General features: G+C 29.7%; 1 protein-coding gene across 1 annotated transcript in view; it reads left to right on the forward strand.

Annotated features, from left to right (window-relative positions):
* Positions 1–8,137, forward strand: part of Spf45 (splicing factor 45) — a 40,971-nt gene extending 32,834 nt beyond the window's left edge. The window contains exons 10-11 of the mRNA XM_076457385.1: positions 915–1,092; positions 7,912–8,137. Of these exons, the coding sequence (XP_076313500.1) occupies positions 915–1,092; positions 7,912–8,009 (276 nt within the window). The 3' untranslated portion in view covers positions 8,010–8,137. The remainder of the gene's footprint in view (positions 1–914; positions 1,093–7,911) is intronic.
* The last annotated feature ends 3,402 nt before the right edge of the window (positions 8,138–11,539 follow it).

Below are 11,539 nucleotides of genomic sequence, written 5' to 3' on the forward strand. Positions count from 1 at the left end.
TTAACATAAAAAGCCACCATTTGAAAATGTTAACTATTACAGAGTGAGTGACCAGGGATTAAAAGGATTCTCACCAAGTGAGGGCACTGATTCTTATCAGAAACATTAATTGAAGTATTTTTTGTTTCATATATTTATCCAACATGATGAAATAATCTATTTTATTAGCAAACACACAAATTACCTCAACAAAGAAGCCACTATAAAAAGTAATAGGAGGATAAAAATTCCTCTTGAGAACAAAACCTAGTTTGCAAGAACCTTGTAACAAGTTAGTTTCCTCATTCATATGTGTACGTTTCTTTTAACTCAGAATTCAGATTCTGTAGGTGTTTAAAATAGCAACTGAAGTAAATAAACTGAAATTAGTATGATTTTTTATCACTTCATATAACCTAAATTTACTTTTACTTAGTAATAATTGCTATTTATCCCTTTTATTACAGTTATATAAGTATTTTATTTCTTTAAATTTAAACAAGACATGTTTGTATATTCTAGTCTTTTTGGCTTCTCTAAGCTTGTTCATTTGACTTGAGTTTGCTAGATAATAGATAAGGACAGTGGAGTCTCATTAATCCATTTATATGCATCGTGAAACTTCTTTGGAAATAAGACCAATATAGAGAAAAAAACTAGAATTAGAAACTTTTCAAATAATTATAATATTTGAATTCTCCACACTGCTTATTGAGAATCCTTTAACATTCTTTTTTTACATTTCTCAGTTTAAATATCTAATTTTTCTTCACATGACTACAGTCTTGCCATCAGTTTGATCCAATAACCATATTCTTTACCACTGACATTAAGTAAATTTGGAGAATTCCAAAATCTTTCTTAAAAAAATTTGTTGTTTTTGTTAATATTGTGCAAATCTTAACATTTTTTTATGAATACCTTTATATTTCTAGAACATGGTTGGTCCAGGGGAAGTTGATGAAGACTTGGAACCAGAAACTAAAGAAGAATGTGGAAAATATGGTGATGTTATAAGGTGTTTGATCTTTGAAATCCCTGGTGGTAATGTTCCAGATGAGGAAGCAGTTCGTATATTTATTGAATTCAAGAGGATGGAATCAGCTATAAAAGGTGAGATCTGTAATTTGAAAACAGATGTATGTAATCTATTTTTGATTATAATACAAATATGAAACAACTTTTATTTTATAAATTAATAGATAAATAAACAACTAACTTCAGACCTTAAAATATTTTATTTTTGCTGTTCTTTCATATTTTGCCTTTTCTTATAAATGATTTGTTTTATACAGCTAAAAAGCAAATATAGCTTTCAATATAGTAAAAACTTAGACAAATAATAAATACATTATGAGGAACAGCTCTCAAAAATAAGGTAATACAATATTGATAGCACAAAATACAAGTGCTAGTCAATAATATAGTAGTATGTCAAAGTTAAAACATGGAAGATAAAACATTAAATGATGTAATTTGAAGTAAATATCAAATCAGTTCGTTAAATGAGCCATCTTCATTTTTGTTTGATTGATGGTTTATATGATATCTTATAGGATGGTTTATATGATATCTTATAGGTATTACTTTTGTAAGAAAAAATGGTTTTGATCTTTTTCATTTTTTATTACTCTGCCTTAGCTAGTAGGTTATCTTCCATCTTAAGGGTTTACTAAAACTGTTATGGCTTTTACCTTAACCCTTTCCAAATAAGTAGGGGTCAAAGCTTATGTCATCAAAATATTATTAAGCTACTGTTTTATGAACATAAAGCTGGAATCAAACTTTAGTTTGTAATTAAAGTTTTTTGTATTAAACATTATTTAATTTCTCAGTTCAAAAGTAAATATTTAAAAAAATTATCAATCTGCATTTGCTTAGATTGTATTGTAAAGTATACAGTTTGTAATGAATTAAAAACTCAAATTATCAATTCCAACAACCTGGATTGTAAGAACTTTTTTACCTTCTATTTTAAAAATACTTGTTTGTCCATGTCCTCTCTGTAAGTACATGTTTATTACCAGTTATTGAAAGTTCTCATTTCGAAATACACAATCCTTTCAATCTTCTAAAAGTCTTTAGGTGGGTAAAACTGTTATAACTGTTGAAGGGTTTGAAGTATAATCATCAAGGCAATATTCTGATCAGAAATGAAATTTTTAGGACGAAACATAATTTAGTTAGAAAGCGTAATAAATTGCAATAAACCATGGTGGTGTTGGTATAGCAATTTATAATTTTTTGGTATGCCAAAATGCATATAATATGTACTTTTTACATATTAATCTTTCTACCTTGATGATGAGAAAAACCACTTGGAGAGAAAAATATGTACATAAAAACAGCTGGTATGGGTTGAGAAAATGTTTCATGTAGAGGAGCGAACAACGTTTCGACCTTCTTCGGTCATTGTCAGGTTCACAATTTTAGCCATTTAAAATAAACATTTGTGGTTTCTTGTTACAATTTGTAATCATTATAGAATGAAAAAAGGATAATATAGACATATTTCATGATCTTTTTATGGTAGTCATGAGGTCAGTAAAGTTGACAAATAGACATAAGATAGAGAAAATAACAGACAAAATTTTTTTATAAAAGTTTTTATAAAATATGTTTGATAGTTATTTAAGAGGTTATATAGATTACACAAATTAAATCTTACAATTTTTAGATAAATATATTTTTAATCTTAAAACCAAAATTACTTTGCACTTTGTATAGTCAACATTCTTAAAAAAATATTCTCGAGAAAATCTTTAATTAAAAATCTTAATACTTAATTAAAAACCTGATATTTTGTGTAAGACAGCCTTCTTATGTTTACTGATAATCTGCAGATTTAATGAAAATAGGCTTATATTGTTAAGTGTTACATTGTTACTTTAGTGGTTATGTACTGGGTGCAATGCACCTAACCTTGTTGTTAAAGAGTTAATTCATAGTTTTTGTTATTTTCATAAATCTGATAATAAATTTTTAGATCATATTTGGAATAGGTTATATTTTAACCCTCAGAATATTTTATGAGCTCGTTCAACTAATCCACAGCAGCAAAATCAACATTTCACTCAAACCATTGCATTCACTTGTATGAAACATATATTCCACAATTTGTAAATATTTACAAGGATCTATTTTAGTAACAACAATAATAAAAAATGGAGTTTTTTAAATATTTCATTTTATACAAATATGCATTATGTGTAGTTGGCATCAAGACTTTATGTCATCCTTACCTGCATTTGTCAGAAGTTTATTTTGAAGTAATAAGTTTGATATTTAATATCTTATTTTCTCTACCCTGACAGTAACAGTAGGAAAGTCATAATGTTTTGGGCCTAAACCCTTTCTCAGGTGATGTCTGTTTTAGTGGTGTATACAAAACACATTCGATTATCACAGGAGAGTGTGCTAAGCATGCTTTGATGTACTGGGGAATCAATTGTTGTAAAGAAATGACATAAGTGAAATAAAAGCAGAAGGAAAAGGTGCAAAAAATATATAAAACTGATACATGAGGAGTAATTGTGGATAAAGTTGGAAGATATCAAACTTAAGATTACAAAAAAAATTTCTCATTTAAACCAAGTGGAGATATTGAACATAGAGTATGAATAAAGCTTCATTCTTTGCATTCACATGAATAATGGTTTGTTGATGTAGACCTTAGTACAACAAGTCTGATATGTGACAAGTCATGTTTGTTGTCTGAAAACTGTCGTGAGGTTGGTTAGTCAAGATTATGATTTATCATGTGTGTTGTCTGTGTGTGCAAAATAAGTGACAGATTTTATGAACAATCTTACTAATGTGCAACAAGTTACAAAGGTTGCAGATAATGGATTCTATAAGCTTAAAAATTATTTCTAATCTGAAAATGATTTTGAGGAATTGTCACTGAAATGTCATTGCCATTGTGTTGACAAGTTACAGAACGTAATTGGTTACAGGAGAAAGAACCAGAAGGAGTGTTGGGTTGATTACAATTAGTAAAATCAACATGAACAAGGGTATCCTGAAGGTGTTGGTTGTACCTGAAAACAGTTATAGGTTGCTTAGTTAAAACACCCTTAGTGTCAGAATTAGTTTGATATGTTTGAGGAAGACAGAATTGGATGATAAGGAACAGTTAAAGTATTACAACTGATTTGCCAGTATTTTTACATCACACTTTGAAACATGGTTTGCGTGTTCTCATATTATTACCTTTTTAGTGATAGTCAGATGTGTTCTGTATACATGACTTTAAGAGACATCACCAGAAAAAAGGTTTAGGCCTGAAATATTGAATCAAATTAATGTTTTCCTAGATTTAATTACCATCATATTTAGTGTTTCTGTCTTAAACTTTGTTTTGCATCTTTTGTGCAGTTTTATTATGTATATTTTTTGTGTTTGTATATATTATCTATAAAGTCTTCATTTGGAATGTGTGACAAATTTTATTGAACTGTTGGCAACACTGCATTATTCCCTTGTAATTGACCTTATACACTCAGTGGACTGTACTTTTGTGAAGTAACTTGCTTCTGGTCTTCATTCTCTGAACCCATTTTTTGGTTGTAAATATACATACACTGTAACAAAAGCACAGTGCCAAAAATCGTTAGATTTTGAATGGTATAAGTTCATGGCTGTATTAGGTTCAGGAGAAATTAGAAACATGACTCAGATTAGTAAAATGGAATTCAATAAACAAAAACAAATGGCTCAGATACTGGTAATGATGGGTTCAACATTGTCCCATAATTGCATATAACTTGAAGTTTGCTGTAATATAGTAAGTATATCCTGCTACAAGAAAATTACAGTAATTTAATTTTTTCACAAATTTTTTCAGAATTACAATTAACTAATTTTTCTGTGTAATTCTTTAAAATAATATCTTGATTTGTACAAAACAAGTCTACTTAGCAATATTATACTATTTTTTTAGAGATCCCATGGATGGCCTATATAGTTATAACATTGAAAAGAGTAGATGTAATTAACTTCCTATTAAAATGTGTATTTTTGGTAAATTGTTTTCATAGTATATTTATAAAATTTTAAAACTACATGTAATATATTAAGTTCATAACAGTGGTATTGCCAAACTAATTTATTGAAGGTATATGCTAGACAGAGGTTAAGAAAACTGTTTAAAAATAATTCATTCCATAAATTTATATATACACTATACTTTATAACAAAATTAATCCATCAGCCAATCAAGAATAAAGATAGTATTTTTTATCATCTTGTCCTTTTAAGTTGTGACTGCCTTGTTTTTAACTTTGATTTAATGTTATACTATATTGCCAGTTCTGAATTAGTGACTTAATCAAGCCAAAATCTCTCAACATACTGTTTTAATATATTGTTAATTTTGAATTAGCAACTAACCAAGGCAAAAATTCCTCTACACTGTTTTAATGCATTGCTTATCTTGAATCATCAATTTAGCCAAGCCATGTTCCTCTGTATACTGTTTAAGCATATTTCTAATCTTACATTAGTTATTTAACCAACCCAAATCCTTCAGTATACTGTTTCAGCAAAGTGCTCATCTTGAATTAGCAACTTAATGAGGCTAAAACTTCTTAATATACTATTATAGCATGTTGTTAATCCTGAATTAGTGACTTAACCAGGCCAAAATCCCTAAAATGTGATTACCAGTTTTCACATTATCAGATACAATAGTAATTTTTTAACCAAGTCCAAAACCAGTACAAAAATTGAAACATATTTTGGTACAACTTCAAAGGTGGTTAGCAAAGTTGGCCTGTTTTGATTGTGATAAATTGCAATTTTCCATATAAACCTGACAAAACACTTGGTTTGCATTTATTGCACTTAAGGCATAATCATCTTACTTGTGAATATATTTATTCTTGTATAAGTGTCCAGTGTAATAATTTTCATCCATTATTGGTGTCTACTGGTTGCTTTCAATACTCTATCTTTCAATAAACCAACATTAGCCTACAGTCAGGTTATGACATTGAACATGAGTGATTGCCTCCAGTATTTCTTGTTTATACTACACCTAAAAGGCAATAAACCTATTACAATTAGCAGAGAACTCCTTCATTCCTGTACTTTATCATAAACACACTGTCACATCATGTACAACACATGGAAATTACATAGCAGTGAGTAGTACTGTGAAAATACAGTAATATATGTATGTAAAGTTTTGATTCAACTTAATACAACATTTTCCCTAGTACAGTCCCTTAATATAATATGAAACATCAAAATACATTTTGTGCACTGATCATTTTCGTTATTGAAGATTAGTTTTATTGATTATTTATAAAGTCATACTAAATTGAAATAATTAAGAAAGACTAGTTTTTCAAATAACTCGTACTTTCACTGTATAACTACCATAAGAGGTAAACATGCTGAACACTGTTTGACAGCATGTAGCAATCATAGTGATATTCCAAACCACTGGACAAGGAACTTCTAATTCATACATTTTGTTCTTTTTAAAACTTTCAGAATTGCTCATTTTTGCTAAACCTGCTGTGTCAAATCATGAATGAGAGGCACATGTATTTCTAATACAGGGGTTTTAAGTATTTTCTTACTTAACTTTGACCTTTAAAACTTGGATTAGCATGTGTTTTATTTATTTTGCTTAACAATAAGATGAAGTATTCTTATAAAATGAAACATAACTATAATAAACTAATTATTATTTAAGTATAATAAACATAATTATGTTGATTCCACTTTTAATTTTATCAGTGGTAACTCCTAGGTTCAACATTTTATCCAATGGTTTGTCTTTTATACTTCACTTTACTGTTTCTTATGGTTAGGGCACTCAGCTATCAGTGGTTGGGTTACAGGGTCAAAACCCATTGCCAAACATACTCTTTCACTCATGGGGATGTGTGTTAAAGTGTGCTGGTCAATCCCACTATTAGGTGCTAAAATGAACAGTTCAGCTGTCTGAAATTCATTTATGTTAACACATCTGTTAGCTTTTGGCATGAAATACACAATTAGTATTGGTAAAAATGCTGTCATCATTTAGTATTAACAAAGTTTAACTGTTATATGATTTTCAACACTTAAGTGTGCTTGTACTTAAACAGGAGGAAAATGTCTTAATTTATTGAGTACAGTAGATTGAGGCATTTTGCATATCATAAAAACTTTCAGTAAAATGTGGATTAGGCTTCAAGCTTTATGATGTTACAGATGTTGTATAGCACTTTAAATTAGATATCAATTAATTAGTATGGCTTAAGTTTATATTGCAGCAGAATACCATTAATATTTGACAGCCACATTCCATATTTAACATGTAGTTTTATTATGCCTTATCACTTTGACTTTTAACCAGCTATAATTTGAACACTTGTCTTAAAAGATATAATCAATGCTTTGTTTGGTAATTACTTTTATTTTCTATGTAATGATATACTTCAGTGAAGAAAATATAGAGATTTATGTATAACAAAATCTGAAATGTATAACTTTTTGTTAAGTTTTATTTAAAATGAGTCTTTTGGCATATAATGTTAGAAAGATGATTTTTCTGGCTTATCAGAGTAATGAGATGGTATGGATGAAAATGCTCTAGACAGTTACTTCACAAGTGGCAATTATAACTTGAAGTAGTTTAGTACCAGTGACTATGTATACAAAATTCTACCATATAATAAGCTTGATTTTCCTTTTATCGTGAAATTGTCCTAGGATAAGTTTTACCTTAATATTTGTGTTGCAAGATCACAAAAATTTGTAGTTTGTTACATGCACCATTTTGGTTTTAAGTAGGAACTACAAGGTTAAAATATGTTTCTACTGAAATGGTTTGTGTCTAATTTATTGAAAGCCTGCACATTAAAAAACCTTTGTTGTACTGTATTTTAGTATATAAGTTATTTATTGACAGATAATAGAGGTTTCTTTAAATTTCAGCGGTGGTAGATTTAAATGGGCGATACTTTGGAGGAAGAGTTGTGAAAGCAAGTTTCTATGACCAAGATAAATTTAAGAGGTTTGAACTAGCAGACTAAGTGTAAATTCATTATCTGAAAAAGAACATCTTCTAAGACAATAAGCAAGAAATTTGTAATATCATCCTTGTGTACTTTCATCTCTCTAATGTACATTGTTAATAAAGTGTTCCAATTTTATAAGATAATTGTCACTTTTTATTCTATAAAAACTAACAGTCTGTAACACTAAATTATAATTTAAATACACTATGAATGAAAGTTATTAGTTTTTATAATAAACTAAATTCAGTTTCCCAATACAAAATCATTTAATTTAATTATTTTCCTGTTATATGATTGTGAAGTGCTCACAGTTCATTACAGTTGATTTGTATTTATTATTTTGTCACACACAAACTTGGATGAGTAACATATAGATCTCACTGTAAATGTGTTTAAAACAAATTATTCACAGTAATTTTGATTTAATCTTTGTAAATCAATCTACATTATACATAGTATGAAATTCGTGGACCTAAATTACTCCACTTTCACATACAAGTATTTGTGAATTGCTAAAATTTGATAGTGTATTGATTGAACTAACATCTTCTGTACTTCATATTTCACCCTTTACTTTTGTTTAGTACGTATAAAAAAATACTTATAACAGTGCAAGATGTGAACATTTCAAATGTTTCTTTCATTTTTTTGTGATAACTGGTTGAAAGTAAACTTAGTTGTAGATGTGTTGATGATAAGTGATATTTATTATTGCACATCAAAAAATTCTGCTGAGTTAAAATATTTTGAAATATGTTTTATGCTTTGAGTATTAAACTTCAAGATTATGCAAAATAAATGTTTCTAAATTTTGAGTTATAATTTATGGATTTGGTACAAAAATGGGATTACATACTTTTAGAGACTTACCAGTCCCCTGCTAGTACAGCATTAAGTCTATAAATTTACAATGCTAAAATCGGGGATTTCCCTCAGTAGACTCAGCAAATAGCCCAATGTGGCTTTGCTGTAAGAAAAACAGGCACAGACTTACCAAAGTATTGGTAAGCCATTCAAGATAACCAAGATTTTAACCTTTGCACATATTCTATTTTAATTTATCAAGTGAAGACTATTCAATTTACCATGCTTTTCAGAGATGCATGCTATTATAACACTAACAAACTTTGATATACAAAAAATCCATCTTGTGTAGTTCTGATCTTACTTATTTTGTGTCAGTTACATAAGGTGTATGTCCAGTTAGCGTGCTTGGAAGATTTTCATGAGCATTGTTACTGGAGATCTGGTTTTGGTTTTATGACATTGTCATGTTTCATTTTAAGAATGTAGAAAGGTAAACTTTCTACTTGCTCTTCTGACAACCAATTGGAGGATTATGTTATATCTCCTGAGCAGATTGTCATGATTTCTCAGTCTAGAATGAAGATTTTTCTGCAAATCACCAGATCTATCCTCAGAATTATTTAACAGAGCCATCCAGTATCTTGGTTAACTGGTGTATTTAAGTGGAGATTCTTATCAAATTGTGGAAATTCTTTACTAGCCCCTCTCAATATCTTATTCATTGAAGTGTTCTCTTCATTTCCCATCTCAGTTCAGGTCCCATTCTCACAATATAAAATATAAAGTTGCACAAAAATATCGGAAATATGAATTTTCTAAATACGTAATACCTAGTTTAATGCTGTGTGTAATATTCATTTCTTCTGAAGTAGTACTACCTCCTCTCACCCATAGCTATCTCAACCTTGGTTTGCCCATTAAGAATTGTTAAAATTTTCAGCAACACACTAGTCTATTACACCATTTCATTTTTACACCATTGTAACAACACCTGACTACCCTCCACCAATCATATTGTACCTTCTACCATTGCAGTATAAATCTCACTTTGTCATATGTATTAACTCATTTTTTTTATATGACTACAAAATTTTGATTGTGCTTGATTACAAAATTATATCATTTTTTTATTTATTGTGTTTGATTTCCATTGTTTTTGAAATTATACTTTGTTCTTATGAATTTCAGATTTAATATGGTGGATGATAAAATTCCTGCTATAAGTAGACAATGGTTCTGACACTAGTACCTTGGTCTGAGGGTTGATGTTGTCTGCTGGGAAAGCACAGGCTTTAACTTGTGAGGAGTTTCATCTCTTACATTTGGCTAGTGATTTTTCTCCTTTCAAAATTACAGTTTTTGTCCAGAGGGACAGAACTACAATGTGAAAAGTTTTCTTTCTTTGGCACTTTCCACCTGATATTGTGCCTCCTTATAATATACTTGGTTAGGTCTTGTTCTTTTTTTTTATCAGATCTGTGATAACTTTTTAATGTGTATTTCTCATTCCCTATAGGTTTATTCCTGTTAAATGAGCTTTTGTGAGCTAGTGTGGATGGATCTCATTTCTTGAGTTCAAATATTTAGGTTTTTCATGTATTCTATGTTCATTATAGGGCAAGTTAGATTTTTACATTCCTTTTACCATCTAGGTCAGTGGTTCTTAACCTGGGGATGTTACCCCTGGGGGGTCACAGAAGGTTTGAGAATTGTTGGGAAAATCACAGAGCAGTTTTTGTGGAAAATGCCCACTAATGAGAAACACTCTGAAGTGTGGCAGTTGAACCACGTAGAGATGCTTGTTGCGCAACCACCTAATTTTGAGTAAATATTTTCATATATTACAACGTTTTGAATTGCCTAAATTTTTTTAACTATATAATATGAATACATCGAACTTAAAATTTAAATGTCAAAATTTCCATCGTATTTAGTATATTTTCTCATTATAAATATTATATCAACCCTCACACTGAGTGAATAAGTAGGTTTTGCATGATGTTCAGTAATTCCATGGATTTTGCATTTGTTTAGCACTTGTAGCATTTCTCAAGGTCATTTATTTGTAACATTTTCAATAAATTAGGATCTTTATATAGTTTTGTTTTATTCTACCTTTGGCCTGGCATGGCAAAGCGTGTTAAGGCGTTCGACTCATAATCTGAGGGTCGCGAGTTCGCATCCCCGTCGCGCCAAACATGTTCACCCTTTCAGCCGTGGGTGCATTATGATGTTACGGTCAATCCCACTATTTGTTGGTAAAAGAGTAGCCCAAGAGTTGGTGGTGAATGGTGATGACTAGCTGCCTTCCCTCTAGTCTTACACTGCTAAATTAGGCTAGAACAGATAGTCCTCGAGTAGCTTTGTGCAAAATTCAAAAAACAAACATATTCTACCTATACGCAAAGTTCACCATTACAAAAATTATTATAGGGGTCACGGTAATACCCTGGAGAGTCTCAGGGGGTAAGACAATGAAAAAGGTTAAGAACCACTGATCTAGGTTACCTTAAACTTGTATTCATAGTTTATTTTTGTTTAAATTTGTAAGATCTTTTTTCTTTACTACTAGTTAAGATTGTTTTGAGTAAAATTTTGTTATTGTTAACTGCATACCTTTTTATTTTAATGTTCTTCAGGGTAGGTTTTATTTTTGTCCCTTGTGTTACAGATTCTTTAAGCTGATTTGTAAGTTCCATATTTAAGGGTTATTTATCTTCTCAGTTCCTCTATTGGTT

The sequence above is a fragment of the Tachypleus tridentatus genome, chromosome 9, assembly GCF_004210375.1.
Source record: "Tachypleus tridentatus isolate NWPU-2018 chromosome 9, ASM421037v1, whole genome shotgun sequence".
NCBI classification, from domain to species: domain Eukaryota; kingdom Metazoa; phylum Arthropoda; class Merostomata; order Xiphosura; family Limulidae; genus Tachypleus; species Tachypleus tridentatus.